General features: G+C 47.3%; 1 protein-coding gene across 3 annotated transcripts in view; it reads left to right on the top strand.

Annotated features, from left to right (window-relative positions):
* The window catches only part of WSCD2 (WSC domain containing 2), a 121,974-nt gene that overhangs the window by 73,557 nt on the left and 22,945 nt on the right, over positions 1 to 25,472 (top strand). For 2 of the 3 annotated variants that reach the window (XM_019039376.4, XM_019039377.4), the window contains exons 3-6: positions 2,306 to 2,420; positions 6,126 to 6,310; positions 20,748 to 20,869; positions 24,670 to 24,844. In XM_019039376.4, the coding sequence (XP_018894921.1) occupies positions 2,306 to 2,420; positions 6,126 to 6,310; positions 20,748 to 20,869; positions 24,670 to 24,844 (597 nt within the window). The remainder of the gene's footprint in view (positions 1 to 2,305; positions 2,421 to 6,125; positions 6,311 to 20,747; positions 20,870 to 24,669; positions 24,845 to 25,472) is intronic. The other variant, XM_019039378.3, reaches the window with a different exon arrangement.

Raw genomic sequence — 25,472 nt, forward strand, 5'->3', positions numbered from 1 at the left:
CCAGTCAGAACATACACCATATGCCCAAACTAAGATTTGCTTCTAAGGTAAACAGATAGAAGAGTCACTATGATCAATTGCCTCATCTCTAAAATGGGTTCATAAGAAGTTTGTGAAGATTGAATTTTTAAAAAATGAGACATGGCCCACAGTAAAGTAGATAGCACATAGTAGGTGTTCAATACATGATAGTTTTGTCTCCTCTGTTTCTGTCTTTGTCTCTCTCTCTCTCACACACACACAGACACACATGCACACACACACACACACACACAATCTGTTGATCTGCTGACAAAAACTTCAGGCCACCAAAATAAACCAAACTTTACCCCCTCTCTTCCCTTCCCTCTCTCTCCCACCCTACTCCATCATCCCTCCTTCCTTCCTTTCCTTCCTGCTCTTTCTCCCTCCAGCTCCCTCTATTTTTCCCTCTTGCCTATCCTACAATGCATCTTTAGACACTCAGTCCTCTAGGGAATGGCTGAACTGAAGTTAGTGTGCAGCCCTTGCCCACGTGGCCACAAAATGCTCTCTCCCAGCTCAGGTGTGAACAGCATTCGTGCCCCAAGTCAAGGGCTGTGACTCCATCTGTGGTGGGAGGGGCGCGTGCTGTTGAACAAGCACAGAGACAAGACCCGGGCTTCTCCAGGGTTGTCACTGTCTGGTGTGCCTGCTCCAGGGAGATGATACTTCTTTTAAAGATGGACTGTTCTTAGTCCAGCAAATCACCTCTGTCTTATAAAGGAAATTCAAGGTGATCAGGTCAAGACACATCTCCAGCGGGGCTGAAAAAATAGTGCACTTAGCAGAGCCGTGTTCAGGGGAATGATTGCTCAGTAATGAGCCTGCATTCTCTGCTAGATCCTGCTCTCCCCACAAGGAAGCGGGCAAAGAAGCTCAGTTTAAACCAGACAGCTGCCTAGCCAAGGAAGTGATTAAGTGGCACTTAGTATTTTCTTCAATCATTCCCTATAAGGGACATTTAATTCCAAGTGCTGGCTGGATCCCTGGTCTAACCTCCAGTTACTGATTTGGGGGTCTCATAGACCTGGATTTAAACATTTATTCTGTGAACAATTAGCTATGGGTCTTAGGGAGGCCACTTCACCTTTCTGGGCTGCTGTTAAATCATCTAAGATAAGAGCATGACAATGTCAATGTTCTCCACTTCACATGGGGGCATTACAAAGATCCCCCAACTCAAAAAGCAAGCAGTTCAGAGCACAGGCTCTGAAACCAGGTTGCTTGGCTTCAATTCTGAATCCACACATATGAACTGTGTTACTTTGAGCAAGTGACTTCTCCGGGCCCTTTTCTCTTCTGTATACAATGGTAATAATATTCTCATAGGATCGCTGTAAGGATGCAAGGAGACAATGTATGTAAAGCACTTACCAAAGTGAATGTCCAAATAATAATAATAATAATTTTAAAAAACATATGGGAAAAGACATTATAAACTGTGAAGTGCTATTTTCATGTATGGGGGTTACTGTTTACCATAAAGTGCAAGAAAAATGTTTACTACTTTAAGAAAACTAAGTGTATGATTTATAATTGGATGGCTATTTCACATTATTTAAAATTTTCCTTTGAATGGAAACATTCACCTTGACCCACAATAGAGGCAAACTGTAAAGTACTTTACACAGCACTGTGAATGGCCAGTTTCTTATTCTACTCATCTTAATTTGATGCCTATCATATGCAAGACACTATGGTAGAAACTTTTACATAAATCATTCTATTTTAACCTCACTGGATTGTTATTTTTGTTCCTGATTCAAATAAAGCTAGGTATCTGAAAGGTTAACTGGCTTAAACTTTCTAGGCCCATGCTAGGAGGTAAACGAAGTGAAATGAGGACCTAGACCTTGAGATAGCTAAGTCCAGGGCACTTTCCAAGGAAAAATACATGTCTTAAGGCAGCTTGTAGAGATAGCAACATGTTGTCAAATGTTAAGCCTTTTAGAGCTGTCTTAATGCAAGAAATAGGAAACTCTGTTTGGTGCTTAGAGAGTGGCCTTGGCTTGGGTTCCTGGATGCCCAGCTGTCACCAGGTGACCTCAAGGGCTTGGCTGCAGCCCACAGAAGGCTTCACTCCTCTCTATTGGTCTCCGCTGCCCTGATTAGACCAGGTTCTGCCAAGACAAATGACTTTCACTCTCTCATTTCTGCCCAAAGGAAGGACTTGACATTAAAAGGTCAACAAGATCACATACCCAGAGACACATTGGTGAGGCTTCCTTCTGTAACCCTTGCACCTTTGTCCCCAGCCACCTTTGACGTTTTCCTTTCCCCAAAGCCAAGTACATCGGCTGCTACCTGGATGACACCCAGAGTCGGGCCCTTCGAGGAGTGTCCTTTTTTGACTACAAAAAGATGACCATCTTCCGTTGCCAGGACAACTGTGCTGAACGGTAGGGTCCCAGCATCCCAGACTTGTCCATTTCAGGCCCTTCCGTCTCAGATTCCCACCTGTGGTATTCTTTGCCCTGCTATGGGAGGGTGTGTTGAAGGGTGAGCACGTGACCACAGGAAAGGTTGGCGCAAGGGTGTGTGTGCATTGTGTGTATGTGCATAAGCACATCCACACAACTGAGGACTGCTCAAGAGTTGGTCTATGGGAGTCTGTGGTTGTGCAACTGTGTCATATTGTGTCTAGGAACAATTTTGTAGCATACAGGGTACAGGGTCAGCTAGCTGTGTTTGTGAGCTTAATGCCAACATGCAATGATCTTTAAATAATAGTGGCCATGTATGCAGGAGTCTTTGTGAATATGTGTGCAAGGGCTGAGAATTGTGCTTGTGTGTGTAGGTGTCTGATTGCATTTGTTGAATGTTCAACAGTGTGTTGAGAGCATGCAAGGTTGTGAAGAATTGCACACAACTTAGAAATGCACCATTAGATGTGCATGTGCATGCAGATGAGGAAGCATAAGGCTTGCAAGATGTCCACATGAAGGGTAAGGTGAAGATATCTAATAGTTTCTCAATATATAAACTCCTTGTTTTTCTCCAAGGGAGAAACACTTGCCTGTTCAGACAGTGTTTTCCAATCTAAGAAGACAACGATGATTTTTATTAGACATGCACTGGGACTAGGGGGGAGTGAGTTGATGTTTTGAGAGTGAACAAGTCCCCAGAGGCCTGGTGAACAGAGACAGGACCCCTGGGGGCACCATGGGGCTGAGCTGAGCTTCTCTCCTTGTTTCTTGGGCCCCTTGACCTTGTAGTGGCTCATGAAGGGGCTCTAATATGTTCACCTTCAGGCTCCAGGTGGCTGTCTCTGACGGTCACAAGCTCTGCCAACCTCAGCTGCATGCCTGGTGTGGAAATGGGCAAGTGGGTGACCACTGAGAGACTCTTCCTGCTGTTCTTTATTTTTTATTTTTTATTTTTTTGAGACAGAGTCTTGCTCTGTCACCCAGGCTGGAGTGCAGTGGCATAATCTCGGCTCACTGCAACCTCCGCCTCCCGGGTTCAAGCAATTCTCCTGCCTCAGCCTCCTGAGTAGCTGGGACTACAGGCGCATGCCACCATGCCTGGCTATTTTTTTTTGGGGGGGGGGTATTTTTAGTAGAGAAAGGGTTTCACCATGTTGGTCAGGATGGTCTCGATCTCCTGACCTCGTGATCTGCCCACCTCGGCTTCCCAAAGTGCTGGGATTACAGGTGTGAGGCACCAAACCCGGCCCCTGCTGTTCTTGATTAGGAAACACTGTCCCCTTTAAAATCAGCTGCCTAGGGAGCCCACTATTAAAATCCTGAGCCCAGGACCCTCTCCAATTTGAAAAGGATTCCAAGTCCTTGATAATATGAAATCACTAACTTATCTGTCAAACTTGGGTGCAGGGGGGCGGGGGAAACACAGGTGGATTCTACACAGCCCCTGGCCTTAATGAGCTCACAGCCTGCAAGGGGAGACAAACATGTAAACAGAGAGGGATAACATAGTCAGATAAGGGTTGAGATGGAAGAATCGCAGGCAGTTAGACATGCAAACAAGGTCTAAGCTGCCTGGGGTGAAAGGAAATACTTCTCAGAGAAGGTGTCAGCCAAGATAAGTCAGAGCTACTCATGTAATTCAATTTGGTTCAGCAAATATTTGTTGACTGCCCATGGGTGCTGGACCTGATTCCAGGTGCTGGAGATGAAGAGATGAGCCATCCACAGCCCTGTCCTCAGGGGGGCTTCCCATCTGGTTGGGGAGATAGAGGCATGAACAATAGGCTTGGGCAATAGAATAACAACAGTTTACAACAGTTAAAAAGCACTTGTTCTGTGCCAGGCACTGTCTGAGCATTTTGCAAATATTAACTGTTTAACTTCACAAGACCCCTATGAGGCAGGAATGCTATGAGCCACATTCCACAGATGAGGAAACCAGGGTACAGAGACATCAAGTATAATGGGTGCTGGGGTGGATGTGCTTTGCAAGGTGCAGGAAAGTCAAGAAGATGGAAGGGATAGAGGGCTCCATGTGGAGGGTTTAGGAAGAGTTATCACAGTGAGACCATAAGCTGGGTTTTGAAGGATGAGTAGGAGTTCTCTAGGTAGGCCAGAAATAACAGCATGCTCAAAGGCCAGGACTCCTGAAATACACTGAAACACTCAGGGTGCTCAGGTAGGCAGCATGGGAGTGCACAGAGGGTACAAAGGGAGTGTCAGGAGGGGAAGCCACAGAGGTGTTCAAAGCCCAGTGAAATGGGGACTTGAAAGCTAACTAAAGCATCCAGATTTGACCAGGAGGGCAATGGGGAGCCACTGCAGGGTGTCTATCAGGGAAGTGGTCTACATTCATTCCATGAATGTGTATTAATCATCTGTCATATGCTAGGCATTGTCCAGGGATAGGTGGGCAAGACCCACAGGGTCACTGCCCTCCTGGATATTATATTCTAGAGAATAAGAACAAAAACAATTTACAAACTACATTAAAAATCACTAATATCATTTCAAAAGTGATGAGGGTGTCTAAAGATATTATATTCTAGAGAACAAGAGCACAAGTGCTCCCTCAAGCCTCTTTTATGGGTTTTCCTGAACCTCAGTTTTCCTCCATCTCAGGTTTTGTCCTTCCTACTCCCAGAGCCAGAGCAAGCAATGCTCTTTTCATTTGTTTACAGAGTGGGGTAGCCACTAAGTGTCCTTTTTAGGAAAGGATTCCATCACTATGAAAAATTTCAAAAAAACTTGAAAACCTTGCAGTGCCTGGATTTTTATTTTTAGGAATTTTTCCTTGGTGAATGTGTGAGCTCATTTTTGTCCTCTCTCGAAGGGGTGTGAGAGTCCCTGCCTCCCTCATGAGCTCCCTGTGCCTCTTCCCCTCACCCTAGCTCCTCTCAAGGGACAAGGAGGCACCATTCCTGGGTGATATTTCCAAGAATAAAGAAGCTGGACTCTGGAGAGATGAATGTCTCAGGTTTCCAGACAGGGAGGAGCAAGAAAGAGAGTGGGGTAGGGGAGACCACAGGATCTGGGGTGTGTGTGTGTGACAGGTGTACCATGAGCAGGTGTGTACAGGTGAGTGTGAATATAGACATGGTGTGTCTATGTGAGTAGGTGTAGAAGGGTGAAGATGAAGGCAGGTGGATGGTCCCTGGGTGTTCCTGTCCCCTCCCTGGGTCTCTATGTCCTCTAGGGGCCTCCGTGTATTCCTTCTTGGCTTTCCTGCCTCCACGCTGCCCCACTGCAAGGCTAACTCTGCAGCCTCCCTGACTCCTCTTAGGGTCTCCTTATCCCAGACCCAGATCTCCCTGCCCCATGGAGCATGCCTGTCTCACAGATCTCCTGGAGTCTCCCTGCCCACCTCAGGGTCTCCCCTGCCCTCTTTCCAGGGTCTTCCTGTGTGCTACCTCCCTAATCTCATTTCTTTGGGATCCCCCATCTCCCAAAGGCCCCCATCTCCCAGGTCTCCACAATGGGTGGGTCTCCTGTCCCCTGAGGTCTCTCCTGTCCCCTGGGGTCTCCCAGTTGCCCCAACCTCCCATCAGCAGTCTCCCCATTTCCCCTGGGATCTCCTGGTCCCCAGAGCCCTCCCATCCCCCAGGTCTCCACGTTGTGTCTCCCTGCCTTGGGGTCTCCATGGTGGCAGCTACCCTGCTTGACAGCAGCCTCCCCCAGGGGTTACCTGTATGCCGGGCTGGAGTTCGGCGCTGAGTGCTACTGCGGCCACAAGATCCAGGCGACGAACGTGAGCGAGGCAGAGTGCGACATGGAGTGCAAGGGCGAGCGAGGCAGCGTGTGCGGCGGCGCCAACCGCCTCTCTGTCTACCGGCTGCAGCTGGCCCAGGAGTCGGCCCGCAGGTGTACGTGAGTCTGCTCTGCCCCTCTCTGCTGCTCCTCCCTTGGCTGCAGCCCTTGCCCACCAGAGTAAAGAGTCCCACATGTCTGCCCTGTACCCTCCATGGCTCCCCATCACTCCAAGGCCACCACCGTCCTACCCCAGCCTCGCCTCTCCCAGTCCCTCACAGAGCCCTTTGCCCCAGCTCCTTTGAATGGTCCTGCATGCGCTTTTCTCTCCCTCCCACTCTGAGCTGCGTCTGGTTCCAGCTGTATCCCTCATGCTCACCAGTCTTCCTCCTTCTGAAACTGAGTTGGAGCCTGAGCCTTGCCTTCCCATCCTGATTTTCTCAGAGCAGATTGTCTCTAATGATGATGATGGTGGTAATGGCAATAGCAAACACTTTGTCCTTTTCGCCATGCCTCATATAGAATAGCACATCTAATCTTCACAATGACCCTTGACATAGGTACTATTATTTACTTATTCCCATTTTACAGATGAGGAAACTGAGTCTCAATGTCACAAAGCTTGTAAGCAGCAGAGAATTTAAACCGACTCTGGAGTCCTTGATGCTTTCAAAGAGAGAATTTATCCTGGCTTGTTCAAGCTTCTGGTTTGAGTCTTGTTGGAAAATCTCTCTGATTTCCAAACCAACAGAAGGAGGGAGTGAATAAGAGGACAGGAGCTGGCTCCTTGTCTGAGGGCACTCCTGGGTCCCCTCCTGGGGACTGGGGAGGAATGTTTAATGACAGCTAGTAACTATTTATAAATAATCTGCTGTATGCCAGGCACTGTCCTAAGCCAATTACAGACCTGATTTCATTTACCTTCCCTACAGCCTTTTCAGGTAATTACTGTTGTTCATTATCCCCAACCAGTCCAAGGTCACATAGCCTAATTCCAGATGACCTTAAGACCTATGAGAAGAGTTAATGGGCTTGATAAAAGATAGGGGGTGCTGACCTTTCTGGGGGATACCCCTCCCACACAGTCCAAGGACAGAAGCAGAAATCCACAGCTGCTTCTCTAGCCCTCTGGCCAGTGCTTCCCAGATTTGCATGTGTCTGAGAGTTGCCCTGGGAGATCTTGTTAAAATGCAGATTCCAATTCAGCAGGTTCAGCGAGATGCTGCATTTCTAAAGAGCTCCCAGGTGATGCCAGGATGCTGGTCCACAGACCACATTTTGAGCCTCTGTGGATCTCGTCCAGAATGTAGTCCTGCCCACCTGGGTGGCTTTAGCAGAAAGTTAACAGCTAGTCTGTTTGCAGAGAAGGGCCTCTTGCATGTGAATTTCATCGTTTATAGAAACTCATTGTTTGTTTGCTTGAAAATGTGTCCAGTGTTTCAAATCCCATATATATACATACACACATATATATATATTTTGAGACGGAGCCTCACACTGTTGCCCAGGCCGGAGTGCAGTGGTGTGATCTTGGCTCATTGCAACCCCTGTACGCCAGGTTCAAGCAATTCTCCTGCCTCAGCCTCCCAAGTAGCTGGGATTACAGTTTCCCGCCACCATGCCCGGCTAATTTTTTTTTGTATTTTTAGTAGAGACAGGGTTTCACTGTGTTGGCCAGGCTGGTCTCAAACTCCTGACCTCGTGATCCACCCACCTCAGGCTCCCAAAGTGCTGGAATTACAGGCATAAGCCACCACACCCAGCCTCAAATCCCATATTTTTGAAGCTCCATTCAAGCTTTGCTGTGCAATAGGGTCAAGCATGCGGTCAATTTGCAAACTGGCTGGTTTTTCCAAACTAACTGCAACTTCCACCTCCCCATAGTCACCTCAGTTCAGGTATGAAGCCCTAGGAGGGCAGAGGGCAGAGGACAGAGGTAGCATGTGAAATCCAGGCCAGAGAATGTCCATAGAGTGGCTTTGTGGTTTGGCTGCTAATATTATCAGTTTTTAACTTAGTGGCAGATTTATCACCTTTACAACTGATCGCCTTTATGTCAATATTTATGTTATGTTATTTTGATAGCAACATTTGGACCATCTGAAGAGATGACCTGAAAGTCAGGGATATTTATAGGGAAAGCTGCTGCCAGTAACACATCCTAGTGGATGAAGCTGAGACAGATAACAAGAATTGGACTGTGTATGTCATTAGCCAGACACTAGCCAGACCTCCTTTTGGTTAATGTTCAGGTTGGCTGAATAACCTGGACACACTCTCTCTCAATATCTCTTTCTCTCCTCTCTCCCCTCTCTCCTTCTCCCCACCTCTCTCTTCCTCTTTCTCTCCCCCACCTTCCTCCCTCTCTCTTCCTCTGTCTCTCCACCCCCATTTCTCTCTCTCTCTCTCTCTCACACACACACACACACACACATACACACATTCAGACACACACACACACTGCTGTGATCACCTTGTATTATATAATAACACTTTCATTGGCCATGGATGAGCTGTGGGGCTGCTGGCAGGAACACTGCTGCACCCCTCACCTGCCCCCTTCTGTGTGGCACAATTATTTGGGTGGTGCTTTGTACCATCTGAGAATAGCATTTTTGTATTATGTCCAAGAGGAAGAAACACACTTATTTCTACTGAGAGTGGAGTCCTGGATTCTCTAAAGTCCATCACTGTTGTTCTGAATCATCACCACATAAGGTTTGAAGCTTGAGCACCTTCAGCTGGAGACCCTAAAAGAAAATCTAAGCCTTATTAACCTCGAGGCTACTAAGGCTGAGACTTAGAAGGGAGGCAGCTTGGACAAGGAGAGAGATGGTTGACAATGTTTCAAATCCAGTTGGCAACATGGTATACAAAGAGAGTGCAGGGACCATTCATTGAACCAAAACACTTGATGGCTCCTCTGTGGATGAGGTATGGAGAGGCTCAGTGGTCAGTAAAGCACAATGCCTGACCTCAAGGAGCTTTCCATCTCATGGGGCAACAGACCTGATACTAATGAAATTGGTTCAACCATGAGTTAAAAGGATAATTTTGTGCAGACCCAATACAAGTAGGATTGGTTGAACCACAGACCCAGAGGGCTGCAGGGGCTCTGTCTTCAAGAGCCAAGGGAGCAACTTTTGAGCTGAATCTCATTCTGAGAGGGTTCCAGGTGAAAGGGACAGCCATGTGTTCTAATTCATGATCAAAAGTCCAGAGTCAGCAAAGGTCATGTGTTGAATGCTATGTTGGAAGCACCTTTCTCACTGATGTCTGCATTTTATATTTGTAGAAACTGTGGCTCAGAGAATAGAAATGGCTAAATTGAACAGCACTGGGGGAGGCTCCACAAAGAAGCGGGCAGCTTGATAAAGGAGGGGACATTTGACAAGAGCCTTGAAAGGTTGTTGCCTGGCGGAGAAGAGGAGGATACCCAGACTCAAGACAAATCACCAAGCAGTGGGAGAGGAATTAGGCAAATAAAAGAGTGCACAAAAGCCTGGTGCCTGTTGCAGGAAATGACTGGCAGGCATGGTTTTTCCAAGGCTACTGTGCCTCTTAGGGACTGAGCATGGGCTTGAACCCAGGTCCGTGAATCCCAGTTAGTATACCCACTTGCTACAGTGTTGTAGACACCCTGACCCTGGAATTTGGTTCAGAACACCATCTTCTCTCTTTTAGGGGAGCTCCTTGGCTGCAGCTCATCTCCTTCCTTCCCTGACCCCGATCCCTCCTTCCACCTTGTTTCCAGACTCTAGGCAATGTGAAATCTGCAATGTCTTTGCTCTGACTCAGTGGCACCTTCGATTTCCTAGGATTATGCCTAGGATTTGCTTTGTACACAAAGAAGTCAGAAAGGGATGCCTTCCAAGTCACTGGCACACAACTCTGGCATGTATTACATCAGGCAAGAGAAATGAGCGAACGCTCCAGCAAACAGCTATGGCAGAAACCAGATTTCATTTGTAGAGTCATTAGTTGGTATTAACACTGTGTCCTAATTGTGTTTTCCTAAGCAGTGGCACAGAACCCTTAATGATTGGAGAGATCTAAAGGAAGGTTTTTATCTCCCAAGGACCATTCTGGTGGGGCATCTGCCTTGCACAGGGTGCCAGCCTACGTGTTTCTGAGGTGAGGTGATGGAATGTTCCCATAATAGTGAGAGCATTAAAAGGTTAGCAAAGCAAATGTCTGCAGGCACCCTGCTATTCTGCCTTGACACAGACTCTCGGGCACGTGGACTCTTTGCCCTTGTTACGAAAGAACTGAGAAATGGACTTCTTTCTTGGTCAGATTACATTTTTCACAGCAGTTTGCTAAATGTGTCGGCAAGTGTAGCTCTCCTCCCAGGGGTAGAGACCTGCTGGTGATTTGAGAACATTATGGCTTTATGCGATGTTGCAAGAAATTTCATTTGCCTGAAAGATTCTTGCAAGATTTGGGTTCCAAAGTTCATCAGAACGGGGCTCCTGAGTCCCAAGGGTGGCTGTCCATGGTGCTGACCACTGCACTGCCTAAAACCCCAATGATGGCAAATCAGCCTCTCCCAGGGATGTGTACTTTGTTTTTTCCTTCCTAGTTTAGTGAAGACATTATGAAGCTTACACTATCACTGAAAAAATAGATACCTTATTTATGGTTCATAATTTTTTACATGGTGGTTTTTGTGTACTGTTGTTAATTCTGGCAATTTTTTGTCTCCCAAAGTTAGGAGAATTTTGTGCAGTGCTTTGCTTTATGTTCACTGATACTCCATTCCAACTACTTTTACTGAGGGGAACCCTCAGATGATTAGGGGACAGTCACATTTGCTGGAATGGACCACGCCTAGTTCCTTCTTTGCTAGACCTGGAGGCTTCTTCTACTTCCCTTTGCTGTAGGTCTGGGAGCCCTGAATTTCATAATTCATATGGGACCCCATGAGCTTTTCTCTATAGGGCCAAGGGAATGATAGAAAATATTTCTTCTTCTGCATCATGATGGGAGAGAATTGGTTTGCTCTTCTCCCCTAAGCAAAATCTAGGCCATTGGACAGGAAAATATTGGGAGCAATGCAGGTTTTGGAATCAGGCATAATGTTTCTATCCCAACTCTCTCACTTGATGGCTGTATTGACTTTGGCCAAGCCACTCGTTCTTCCTAGGCGTCTGGTGCTTCATCTATAAAATGAAGACAATCCCAATCTTTCACAATTTCTGAGGCCACCGAGTGAGGTAAAGACTAGAAAGCACCTAGCACAGTGCCTGTTACACAGTAGCTTTTTCCTAATGGAAACTCCCCAATTCACTCCGAGAAGCACCCAATTCAAGTGATTTGAATTTCCAACAGCCCACAGGAGCCTTTGGTAATGTCTAAAAATAGCTGGCTTGAATTCTCTTTGGACAGTTAGGCTCTTTGTGTAATTCAATCTCTCTCTGATTATAGGCAGCTAGGTAGCCATTAACAGCTTCCAGCTCACTGCCTTTCCTCCTCACCAGCATCTTTAATGCAGTGGAGCTTGGCCTAATTACCCAGGGGGTGGTGGCTTCTTTCAAACCAAGGAGAACTCTTCCACGGCTGCCTCTAAGCTGATGCCTGGTGACATTTACCTCATTTTTGTGAAGCTCCAGAACAAAGAGATTATAGGACTTCAGAGACACTTGCAGCTGGTTCTGGGCTGTTCTTCATCTGCCCCCAGCAAAGGGAGTTGATGAACAGTTGCTCTGCTTGCTTCTTGCTAGTAAAAAGCCCAAGCTGCTGAGGTCATGTACCATCCCAGCTAGCCTGTCAATGCAGAGCTGACATTGTCAGAATGTGGGGCATGGGCTTTTGCAATCCTTGGACTCCCACTGTGGGGCCGAGAGGATTTCTGGAAAATTCAGGTAGCTGGAATGGGGGTCTATGGAGCCCAACTTGTTAAAATTGGGCAGATCTTCTTCAGGATAGTAGAGATGGGAAACAAGGATGTGATGTCAAACAAGATTGGGGTCAAATCCCAGCTCTGCTCCCTACCAGCTGTGTGACCTGGAAAAGTAATTGAATCTTGCTAAGTTTCAGCGTCTCTGCCTACAAAATAGGATAATAATATTGTTCACCTCATAGGTTGCTGTGAGGATTAACTGAGATATAACACACACAACATACTTAGCACTAATGACATAGAGTAAACAGCTGTTATTACTGCCATCATTGTTATTATTTAGAAAGGGTTGATCATTAGGAAGATGCCATCCAGGGCTACTGCTGTTGTCATTCATAACTCCAGGGAGTACCATTCACATAGACTATGAGCTGTGAAAAGCAGTAGCCCTGAAATCTGTGAAGGATTTTCCTTGTAACTGAAAGTGCTCAAAGATCCAAGATGTTTTAAGTTGGGTTCCCCCAATACAGGGATGTGAACCTTGGCTACCTGGAAGGTGTTGCCAAGATGCACCCATAGGGGACTAGAAAGGTTAGATGGGGAAGAAAGCTAATACAGGGTCCCTGACAAAGCAGGTCTCTAGTGAGGACAATGGAAGCTTAACCCCACTGGAGAGCTCTGGGGGATGGTATTGAACAAACCTCAGACGTGTTCCACCTGAGGAGCAGAAAGCTGCTGTATTATTTTTTCCTCCAACTCTCATCCATCGTTGGCTGAGGGTGGCTCCTGGGGAAATTAACTCCCTGGCAGGCCCAGCCTGTCCCTCACAGGCCCTAAGGCAGAGTCATGGTCACTATCAGCCAATAATGGAATGGCAAATGCCAAGAGCAGGCATATTAATGGACTACTGACAGCAAACAGTGCATGGGATCTAGCCACCTTCCACATATTATGGGCAAATGATGAAAGGAACAGGAAGTGGCATGGTTTGAGTACTTGTTATGTCTCAGACACTGTTGTAAATGCCATCTCATAGACTTTCACCCCAACTGTGCAGGGTAGATACGACAATCCTCATGTACAGATGAGAAAAACTGAGGTTCAGCAAAGTGAAGACACCTGCCCAATGGCACACAGCTAAGTAAGCAGCTGACCCAGGTCTGTCTGACTTAAAGCCAAGGCCCTTTCCTCGGGACACCAGAGCCTTTTGCAAACAAGAAAGCATCTTTTCACTGCTATGGAAATCCAGAATTCTTTATACCACAGGAGAGTGTCAGGGAAGCCAAGGGATTCCCTAGCCACTTCCCTTTCATTTTCAGACATAAGAGATGAAAGAGCCTCTCACCTACTGAAGGGGAGGGCCAGGTGACCCATATTGCAGATGCAGGAAATGAGGGAAGTGGGGAGATTAAATGTCTTGGCTACCGTGTGTATTCTGTGTCCAGATCACCAAGACAGTGGAGAGCCACCTGCAGAGAGAGATGGTCTCCAGAGAGCTCCCCAGGTCCCTAGGTGTCGAGCTAAACCCTTCCCTTCCTGGCTTGGAAGGCTCTCCAACCTTTCCACCAGACATCAGGAAGCCCTCTGTGACTTCACACCGTTTCCTCACAAAGTAAAATAGGCCAGACTTCAGGAATACCTTCCACCCAGGAGATTAACTGCTCCTGGAACTGACTTCCCAAACTTATCCCCCTCATCGCACCCCCAGAACACATCTTGCCCAAAGAGGTGCACAGCAGTAGCTTCTAATCCATCTCGGGCCCTTTAAGTCCTCTAAAAATTTCACCTTACTTGGTATTCAGAGCATTCAGTTTAGCCCTCCTCTCTAAGATGGGAGAGTCAGGGACTCATTAGCAGGTGCTTAAATGTTAAAGGGAGGCCAGTCTCTGCAGAGCTGGATCTACAAAGACTTCCTTCCTCTTCCTACTCTGGCCTCCTAATATCTAGGCAGGCTGGAAGAAATCACATGGAGAAATGCCAGCCTAGAGATTCCACATGGCTGTCCCCCTCTTTTCAGTCTAAGGACAGCTGGCAAGGAGACGGACCTTTGACTGCCCCCTCTCTAGTACCTGCAGCTCACAAAGTTTATCCATGTCCATCTCTGAAGGATCCACCCAATATTTATGCCCCCATTTTAGAGATGAGAACATTAAGACTCTGAAATGAGAGGAAACTTGCCCATGGTCAAAGACAAGGAAGGGCAGAGGTGCCAGTGGGTGCCATGTGAAGGAGAGTTCCCCATTTTACAGCTGAAGATGCTGAGTTCCAGAGAAGAGAAACAGAGTCGGGATTAGAGCTCGTGTTTCCTAGTTGCTAAGTCTTCTGTTCCTCAGCCAGGATGGCTCATCCTGAGCCTGTCAGTCCAGGGAAATGCCATGGCTCTCTGGTGTGGTGCCAGAAAGGAAGGCCTCTCCTGGGGCTCTGGGCCAGGGTGGGTCCCCTGAAGCTCATCTGGAGATGCATGTTAATGTGACCCATCAGTGGACTGAGCCCAAAAGATGGGTGCCCAGCTTGGGGGCAGGGGAGAGGGCAGAGCGCTTGGCCAAGGAAGCCTAGAGGAAGATGCATGTGTGCCACCCACAGGCCCTGAGTGATGCCCCAGTGCCTTCAATTATTTGTGGCCATGCTCTTAGAGGATGCAAGGGTGACTCCTGAGGGTGAAGGACCCCAAAGACCACCCTGGGCTTGCTTCAGCTTTCACATGCCCACAGTCAGACATGCACACTCCCATACAGAGATGACTTGTATATGAGGTCCACTGTGATGCAAACAACCGGGACAGACACCAGCAGTGTCCCTGGCTGTGGGCACCAGGTGCAAGGGTCCCCAGTGCTCTTGGCATCCTGAGAAAAGACTCCACCTGGGCTGGACTCCATCAGAGGGACCTACCCATCAAGTTACTCTCTCTTCTTATGATGCATTTCCCCTTGCACTGGGGAAATAAGTATTTTTATCTGAACCTAGGTGCCAGCTGTTGAGGGGATGGTTGGGAAATGTCAAACCCCTGGTGGCATTGAGCTGGGCTCATGAGGGACTGGCTGAAGCCCAGCCTCATCCTCTACTAGAAGAGGAGCCCTCTTCTCAGCCAGCTGGTTGCCAGGCAACCCAGAGAGAGCCCGTGGGATTGTTGTCTCCACGTGCACAAACACCTTATGGTAAGACTTGCCCTCCTAGAGGTTGATTTGATGCACAACCACACAAGTTATCTACAGAAGCGCAAAGTCAAATGCACAGGGCCAGAGACTCCTATGTTCCCCCATAGACAGACCCACTATGTGCAGATGAGCATGGTCCACAGGATCACATTTGCATTCCCAGAGGTCGGCATCCACATGCCCAGACAGGTGGATCTGCACTCACACTGGCATGAGCACAGTCACACATACACATGGGATGCACACATCATCACTCACACCCTTTCATACACAGATGCGCACTATGTGCACAGCAACAGATACACATTCAGTGTCACGTCCCCCTGCCCAATCTCAGTGCAGCCAGACCCACAACTGCCCTCACACAGCCTCTCTTGCCCCCATTAATGCACAGACACACACAAACACACACACATGCACAAACACCACTCACTTCTTCAGACACGACTGTGTCTTCCCAACACACTGCTGTGTTGGGGGCCTCAGACCCCACCAGGGTAGTGGAACAGGACTCAAGAAAGGACCCACATTAGAGGATAAGAGCTGGTGGGCTTGGGATCCCTGCAAGGGTACCCAGGACAATCCCAAAGGGGCCTCCGTTGGCCCCAACCCCCAAAATACTGTCTGTAGCAACCCTCCAAGCTCTAGGATTTCATGATGGTCCCTCAAATAGGATCCTGGTGGGGAAGAGGCAGGTTAACAATTTGAAGTTGGTTCTAGAGACCCAGGGTCAAGATCTGGACGTTTGAGGATGCTTAAAGAATAATCAGACTCCAGTGTCAGGCAACCTCAGAGTGACAGCCCTGACTTTCTGAGTGATTTGTGGTGAAAAGCAGAGTGGACATGAAGGGTGGGAGAGAGAAAATCAATGTCCCGCTGTTGTGAAATGCTAAAGCCAGGGGTGGCTTTTTAAAAAGAGACAGCCCAGGACAGTGCAGATTTGGAGTTCAGACATTCCTAGGTTGGAATCCAGATACTGCCACTTGTCAGCTGTATGGCCTTGGGCAAGTCACTTCCCCTCTGCACCTGTTTTCTCTTCTTTATAATGGAGAGAATGAGATCCTCCTGCTAAGGGTTAGGAGGGTTCCATCGGATAAGATATATCAAGCGTTTACACAATGCCTGGCACTTGATAAATATCAAAGATGTCAGACTCACTCTTGCAAGCTGGGTGACCTGTATCAAGCAGTTTCAGTCCTCTGAGCCTTGAGTTTCCTCATCTGTAAAAATGGGAAGCCCCAAAGGACCAGGGTGAATGGGAGAGTTCAATGAGACGACATGTGTGAACAGCTCAGCCTACTTCCCATCACATACCACACAATCAGTACATGGTAGCAATAACGATCACAACAATATTATGATTTTTTTAAAGACAAGGTCCCACTCTGTCAACCAGGCTGGAGTGCGGGGGCATGATCATGGCTCATTGCAGCCTCGACTGCCTGGGCTCAAGCAATTCTTCCATATCAGCCTCCTGAGTAGCTGGGACTACAGTTGTGTGCCACCACACATAGCTAATTAAAAATATATATATATTTGTAGAGATAGGGTTGCTGTGTTGCTCAGTCTGGTCTCAAATTCCTGGGCTCAGGGGATCCTCCTGCTTTGGCCTCCTAAAGTGTTGGGCTTACAGGTGTGACTCACTGCACCCTGCCAATATTATATTAATATAAGCATCTATTCATAATAGTATCATTATTATTGGAAGAAGCACAGGCTTTGGAGACACAGAAACCTGGCTTCAATCTCACTCTGTTGTTTGTCAGCTCTGTAACACTGGAAGCCAGCGAGCCTCCCTCAGCCTCCTCAGTTTTCTCATCTGTGAGATGGAGGTACTCACAGCATCTATCGCCTATGGCTGCTGTGCAGACTGAATGGACCCAGAGTTCCCAGCATGGAGCCTGGCATCAGCAGGAACTCAGTAAATTCAAGTGGAGTGGAAAGAGGGAGGAAAAGCCAGCATCTGGTTGCCCAGTGACCTGAGTTAGCATCCGGCTAACTGAGTTTTCTGGTTAAGTGAGGGTTCATCCACAGTGCTTGGGACTTCCTGCCTCATTGCCATAAATCTTTAGCTCAAATGCCCACTTTCCCGGTGGGTGTGGTGACTCACGCCTGTAATTCCAGCACTTTGGGAGGCTGAGACAAGCAGATCACTTGAGGTCAGGAGTTCCAGACCAGCCTGGCCAACATGGTGAAACCCCATCTCTACTAAAAATACAAAAATTGAGCTGGGTGTGGTGGTGCACATCTTTAATCCCAGGTACTCAGGAGGATGAGGCAGGAAAATCACTCGAACCCAGGAGGCGCAGGTTGCAGGGAGCCGAGATCGCACCACTGCACTCCATCCTCTGGGTGACCTTACAGGGCATCCCTCTCAGCACCCCAGGCCACAAGATGGAAGACTGTCCGGTGTTTCTTTACAGGGCACTAGTGGCATTTGGATGTGCATGTGCTCATTTAGAAGGTGAAGGGCTGTCCTGTACAGAACAGGCATGCACATTTCTGGCCCCAGCCTTTCAAGTGCCAGTGGCCTCAAATCATTGGAGCAGGCGTTCCCACACCTCTTTGAATGTTCTCAGGGTAGTAGGCATGAGAGTTACTGCATAGTTTAACTCCCAGTCCTCATTTATATGTGGGGAAACTGAGGCCTGGAGGGACCACGCAGCAGATCAGCAGCATCCTGACACTATCACCACTACCACTGCCACCTGTCTCACCAGGATAAAGCCAGAGACCCAGAAAGCTAAGACAGCAGGAGTCTGGGGGATGCTTTGGAAATTCATCATTTAACCAAATTCCTAATGTCCTCTTAGTTTTCTTGGCTTGTCACTGCAATGAGCAACTTCAGGCTATCAGGCGCCATGTGGTAGAAAGAATCACTAGGGTGTCTTTGATGGCTAAAATATAAAATTATCATTCATAAACACCTTCCCCCCACCCTTCTACTCAGGGAGTTATTCCATATCCTCTTCTCTGCACATAAATATAAATATATATGTGTATGCTAAAAAACGCTTTTACACTCTAGATAGACCCAGACACCGCTACAGAGAGAGACATATGGTTTCTGCAACTTGCTTTGCTTTTTTCCAAAGGCTAACACTTTGCTTCTGACATGAGGCTCAATAAGTTTTTGCAAACGATGGGTCCTTAGATTTGTCTTGCAACCTCTTCTCTCGAAGCCCTGTTTCTCTCATCTGTAAAATGAGACTTTACAATGAACCTTGCAGGATTTTCAAGAAGGTGACATGAGCTGACGTTTCTTAAGTGCTCAGCAGAGCAGATGACACATAATAGGTATTCAATAAATGGGGTCTGTTCTTGTGCTGATGGTTTTGATCACACTGTGTTAACAATGCCCTTTGTTATATGTGGATGGCTGTGCTTCTGGAAGGGTATATACAGCTCAGAATTTGAGAAATAACCCAATTTTAAATGTATATCACCAGCCTTTCAAAAGATTTAACAGTGGCCACGTAAAATTTTTTTTAATAGAGATGGAGGTCTCACTCTGTTGGCCAAGTTGGTCTTCAACGCCTGGCCTCAAGCAATCCTCCTGCCTTGGCTTCACTTTTTTTGTCTTTATTACATAAAAATACATATTCATTGTAGAAAAAAGTTAGAAAAGAGTTTTACAAAGAGATGGAAATAAAAATTACCTATATTCCTACTTGATTGGTCAGAGTTCTCTAGGGAAACAGAACCAACAGGATTAAAACCAATAGGATATGTGGATAGATATATTAAGAGATTTATTTTAAGGAAATTGGCTTACGCAATTGCGGGAGCTGGCAAGTCCGAAATTCATATGGCAGGCCAGCAGACTGGAAACTCAGGCAGCAGTTAATGCTGCGATCTTGAGATGGAATTCCTTCTTTTCCAGGAAGCCTTAGGTTTGCTTTTAAGGCCCTCAACTGATTGCATGAGGCTCACCCACATTATCAAGGGTCATTTCCTCTACTTAAGGTCAACTAACGGTAGATGTCAATCACATACATAAAATACCTTCATAGCAACATCTAGACCAATGTTTCACCAAACAACTGGGCACCATGGCCTAGCTAAGTTGACACATAAAATTTATCCTTCACACCTACTGTCCAGGGACATCACAGTTATTAAAATGTTGGTATATGTCTCTCTAGAGATTAATTTTTTACAAAATTGGTATTTTATAACCTGTAGAATTTTACATTCTCAGTTTTTATTTAACTTTGTATCTTAAACGCATCTTCACCTGGCTAAAATAACCTTTAACACCATTCCTTTCAATGGAATTCCACTTTCAGTAGAATTCCATTGTGTGTTGTCATTCCAGACATTATTGGCACAATTATCTCATTGCTAGACACCTAGGTTGTTTCTACTCCTTCACTTGTTAATTTTTAAAATGCTGCAATGAACATCCTTATTGATAAATCTTTGCGCACATCTGTACTGGATGCTATAGGCACCCACCCAAGTCCCCTTTCCTGTGGTGACTGTTGGTGGTGATCAATGGCTCACAACTGCCCCCTTCTCTGAAAAATAGCCTTGGGCCCAACAGGAGCAAGCAGCCCCTCCCAGGAAGTTATGCCCCAGCCTGGGGGACAGCCCACAGCCAAAAACTGACTGACACTGGAGGCTAGGATAGACAAGGCCAAGGCAAGCCAGCTCCCTTTCCTTAAGGTGGGGCCAACTCTGTAGTGCAATTTCTCATCCAGAGCCCCCTCCTGATCCCTGCCGTGAGACCAGGATGGAGGTGGCACCCAGCTGACATCACATCCTCACTTAGCTCTGTCTGGTCCTGCCTCCCGCTTTCTTTCTCTGAGAGCACACCTTCAATGAAACATTTGTCTCAGGCTCTGCTTCAGTAGCCCCAACCTAAGACAACATCTCTGAATATTTTCTTAAGGGATGACTTCTATTGAAGATTTGACAATGGGCTCCAAATTTTTTATTGTGTAGCTGCACTATTTCTGGGTTAAATTTTCTTAAAGGGATTGCCTCTGACATGTCAGTCCCTTGAAGCTTGTCGGTGCCCAATACTGGGTAGGTAGAGACTTCTGAGGCCCAGGACTTTTCCCCTAAAGCCCAGGGCAATGAGAGGGAGAGGAGAACCCTGGTAGTAGTGAGTAAGGACAGGATAGCCCCAGAATCCTTGCTTCCCTCAGTCCTCAAACACTCAGCCCTGATGAGATCACAGAAATCCTCCATGTACTTGATCATTTCCCTGAATGGGGCATTGCCATGGTTGGGAATGAGGAAGTGAGGCGTGGGAATCTGACAAAGAAAGGGGGATAGCATGGCCCAGGAAGAATCTCATCTCAGCGACCTGGGTTGTTGACAAAGGGGCCAGGGTTGAGGAGAACATTCTTTGATGTATCAAGCTCATTGACTGTGAACAGACATGTTCAAGAACAGAAAACATGGCCACTCTTTCCATCTCTGCTTTGGCTTGCTCTGTGACCCTGGGCAAGACTCTTGCCTTCTCTGAGCTTTCTTCAGAATGTGGTTTTCCCAACCAGATCTGACTCCTTGTATATCTGACTAGTCCTCTTCTCTCTGGCTCTTCAGATGGAAGTGCAGTGTTCCGGGGCTGCTTCCGCAGGCCTGACAACCTTTCCCTGGCCTTACCTGTGACAGCTGCCATGCTGAACATGTCTGTGGACAAATGCGTGGACTTCTGCACTGAGAAGGTGAGCACAAGGTGGGGCCCACGGAACTCAGGGGGAGGGAACCATGCAGCAGAGCTGAAGGAACCACATGCTTGGCTGGAGAAGCAACAGCTCATTTGGGATAGATGCAGTCGTTGAGTGGGATCTATGACGTGGGAGAGGGATGTGACCATTTCACGTGGATCTAAGGGGCTGCAGCTACACAGAATAGATTTTCCTGCCTTTGAGGAAGTGAGTTTTAATACTGACGAATACTTAGGAATGAGGGTTATTAGTCCATTTTCATACTGATACTGCTATGAAGAAATATCCCAGATTGGGTATTTCATTTGAAAAAAAGAGATTTAATGGACTCACAGTTTCACATAGCTGAGGAGGCCTCTCAGTCATGGTGGAAGGCAAAGGAAAAGCAAAGGCATGTCTTACATGGCAGCAGGCAAGAGAGCATGTGTACAGGAACTGCCCTTTTTAAAGATGTCAGATCTCATGAGACTTATTCACTATCATGAGAACAGCATGGGAAAAACCCACCCCCATGATTCAGTTACCTCCCACCAGGTCCTTCCCATGACACATGGGGATTATGGGAGCTACAATTCAAGATGAGATTTGGGTGGAGAACACAGCCAAACCACATGAGGGGTGACATTTGAACTGGGCCTAGAAGCATGAAAAAATTACCAGGTAAAGGTAAAGACAGTCCCACCTTGGGACAGAGGGAGTTCCCCACTGGTGGAGGTGTGTGAGCAGAGGCCAGGCAGCAGTGTCATCCAGAGCTTTGGGCACTGGATAGCACTTGGGTTGGATGATCTTTCTTCGGCCTACGGAGCTAGATGTCACTGTTTATGTTTCCTCCCTAGCCAGGCTGTGAACTCCCGGAGGGTAGGGGCTGTGCCTTGTATATTTTGTGCCCCCCTTCAATACTCCCAGCACAGAACTGGGCACATAACTGGCACTCAGCGATGTCCAAGGAGCTCCAGCTTTTTCTTAAAATGAGCTAATGACTCAAGTGTCCAGAGGAGAACCATCCGTCCTCCACCACAAAAAGATGGTTGGGCATTTCATTCATTCTAGAGAGTAGTTGAGGGTAGAGAGGTATAAATGCTTAAACACTGAGATGAAGCTTTCTCCTGCAGGACTGAAAGAGAACTGAAAAAGAAATCCCTTTCTCACAGTCATGCAATACACCACAGTAAATGCCCCCTTGGTGTGGTGGTGATATGGGACCCATGCTTTGGGAAAAGCTGTCTGAGTCTGTTCTCAGACTCAGTGGCTCTGAGTCACACAGATCCACTGGCTAGTGGATCCAGCCACACAAGTGTGACCCTGGTTTGCTACCAGATTAGTCCTGGACTGGCTACCAGGGAGAAATAGGGGTGGTGGGTCCAGTTTAGAAGCAAATTGGGCAAAAGACAGACCCTTGCCCACCAGATCTCAGGTCCATCCTGCCCCCACTTAGCTGTTCAATAGAACAAATAAAGCAGTCAGAAGCAGCTCTCCCAACAAAGACTCTGAGTACACAGAGGTATCAGTATCTCCTTTGGCTTAAAAGAACAAATTCAGAAAGCTTTTCCCAAAGCATGGGTCCTATATCACCATCAAGCCAAATCTGCAAATATTTAATAAGACCCTTCTGTATGTCAGGACTCCTGCTTAGTGCTGGGGATGCAAAGTAACAAGATACAATCTCTATCCTCAAGGACGTAGACATTCGCTGGACATCTGCATTGTGGCACCTCCTGGTTGCTCAGCCCACGCCCTGAGTCCTGGATGCCCCCATCTGCTCTGAGTCATCCTGCTTGGCTATTTCTCTCATTGGGCTTCTAATGCATGAAGCATTTCTCTGGAGTCTAAAAGGCTGCAGCATCATGGCAGTGGCTGCTTGCTGAGAACATCCTCCATGCAGCCCTCTGCACCATGGATCACACGGTTTACTTCTCAGGCCAAGCCTATAAGTTGGACATTTGCAACTCATGTCCACATGACTTGGGCCATGACTGATGACATTTTCTAAATAATGAGAATCCTGGAGCCTCCTCTGACACCCTAAACTTCAGACCCTCTATCACGACACAAGCAACTCTGTATCCCTGTCCACTTGATCCCCTTAGTTTCTCTCCTTTGCCCCCTAAGAAGATCAGAGAAAACAGGAAGAGAGAGGTTCAACTCATGTCCACATGCGTTGAAAATGAGAAAACCAAGATTCAGACAGGCGAAGTCATTTGCCTAAGCTCTCAGCACAAGCGAGTGGCAGAGCTGGAGTTCACACTGGGGACTGACTCCAAATTCAAGCTCTTAAACTTCTGAGCCACCCTGGCGACCCCACCAGAGAGGCTTCCCAGAGCCATTCAAGAGGGACCAGCCTACCTCAAATCATCAAGCATTTCTTAAGGGCTTGCTGTGCTCCTAAGAGGCATTCTAGAAGATGGGAGGTGACATTTGTGAGATTAAAGGAGGGTTGGCTATCATTTGGTCCATCTCTCTCCCCTTAGCAGGAATCCCTCCACCAACATGGCATTCCCTCACTTCCAGAGGGCCCTGGGGAAACCTACAGATCCCCTGGAGCTGGGGGGACAAACAGGCATGTGACAGTGAGATCATGGGGCAAACTAGTGTAGCAAAGTGTCAGACCATACACGGGACTGGAGAGAAGCGAGGGTGTGTATGTGGGAACAAGAAGTCCCCCTGCAAACCTCTCTCTTCCTGTTTTCTCTGATCTTCTTAGGGGTCAAAGGAGAGAAACTAAGGGGATCAAGTGGACAGGGATACAGAGCTGCTTGTGTCGTGATAGAGGGTCTGAAGTTTAGGGTGTCAGAGGAGGCTCCAGGATTCTCATTATTTAGAAAATGTCATCAGTCATGGCCCAAGCTGACCCTCCAGTATATCAGCACTTCTGCTCTTCAGCTAGGTGCTGCAGTTCCTATTTAATATCTTTTAGGAAAGAAACCAAAGCTACCATGGCAAAGCTGGCTGGATCCAGCCACACAGGTGTGACCCTGGTTTGCTACCATATTGATTATTCCTGGGCCGGCTACCAGAAAGAACTAGGAGTGGTGGGTCCAGTTCAGAAGTGAACTGGGCAAAAGACAAACCCTTGCCCGCCAGATCTCAGGTCCATCTTGCCCCCACTTAGCTGTTCAATAGAACAAATGAAGCAATCAGAAGCAGCTCTCCCAACAAAGACTCTGGGAACACAGGGGTATCAGTATCTCCTTTGGCTTAAAAGAGCAGACTCAGACAGCTTTTCCCAAAGCATGGGTCTCATATCACCATCTCATCAAGGGGGCATTTACTGTGGTGTATTGCATGACCACGAGAAAGGGATTTCTTTTTCAGTTGTCTTTCCAGGAGAAAGCTTCGTTTCAGTGTTTAAGCGTCAACACCTCTCACCCTTAACTACTCTCTATGCAGGAAAAATGGAGCCAGCCCCAGGCTCACAGTCTTGGTTGGCCAGAGTGCCTAGGTAGAATTTCATCACTTGTTTTGTTTCTATATTATGTGCATTTACAGTATGGAGATGTATGGAAGTGCTACTTGTCCACAAGTACTATTAGTGGTAGCCATACAAAGTATCCTTTTAAATTTAAGTTTCAAAAAGTGAATCGACTTAAAGGAAACGAATAAGTAAACAATAGTACAGTAGGTGCACAGGTAGGGCAAAATCATAAAAGCAGGGTTTGTGGATGGAATTTGGGGACCCTCAAGTTAAGGGAGACTGACAGAGAAGACAGTGGTTGAAATGCAAATCCTGTTCTCCATTTGGAGTCTGAAGCTGTCCAGGGATTTAGCAACTCTCTTCTCTTCTCCCACTCCATCCTCAGGAGTACCCGCTGGCAGCTCTTGCAGGCACTGCCTGCCACTGTGGGTTTCCCACCACCCGATTCCCGCTCCATGACAGAGAGGATGAGCAGCTCTGTGCCCAGAAGTGCAGTGCGGAGGAGTTTGAGAGCTGCGGGACTCCTAGTTACTTCATTGTGTACCAGACACAAGTCCAAGGTGAGCTAGGCCCTTCCCCAGTGGACCCCAGATGCACTCCCAGTGGCTTCCCTCCCAGACGTGTTCCTGCCAGTCCATCCCACACAGCCTGCAGCAAGGAGAAAACCATGCAAGCCAGAGGGCAGGGCTGACGAACTCCACCAGGCTTAGAGTTCCTGGATGGGCAACAGAAGGAATTCCCAGGGTGGGAAGCGTTCTGATGACCCATCTCTATCCCTCATCACTGAGGACCCTTGGTGGCTCCTGTAGTGAGACTGAATGAGAAGAGAGACTGAGTCTCCCCCTGGCTGCAACACAGATTCACTGTGTTATCCTGGACAAGTCATTTCCCCTTTCTGGGCCTCAGTTTTTCCATCTGTAAAATGAAGCTGTAGACTGTTGGCCTCCAGTGTTCCTTCCAATTCTAAGATTTTGTCATTTTATCTATAAGTTCTTCCTTCTTCTCTCTCCCTGTCTCACTCATCCTTTCCACTTCTAGTCTTCTTCCTTTGCTAGTGGAATCCACACTTACTGTTATCTCCTCTTCTGTCTCTTGGGGCTACCAGACATGATGATAATGATGGTGATGATGATGATGATGATGATGATGGTGATGATGATGATGGTGATGACAATGAAGATAATGATG

The sequence above is a fragment of the Gorilla gorilla genome, chromosome 10, assembly GCF_029281585.2.
Source record: "Gorilla gorilla gorilla isolate KB3781 chromosome 10, NHGRI_mGorGor1-v2.1_pri, whole genome shotgun sequence".
Lineage (NCBI taxonomy): Eukaryota > Metazoa > Chordata > Mammalia > Primates > Hominidae > Gorilla > Gorilla gorilla.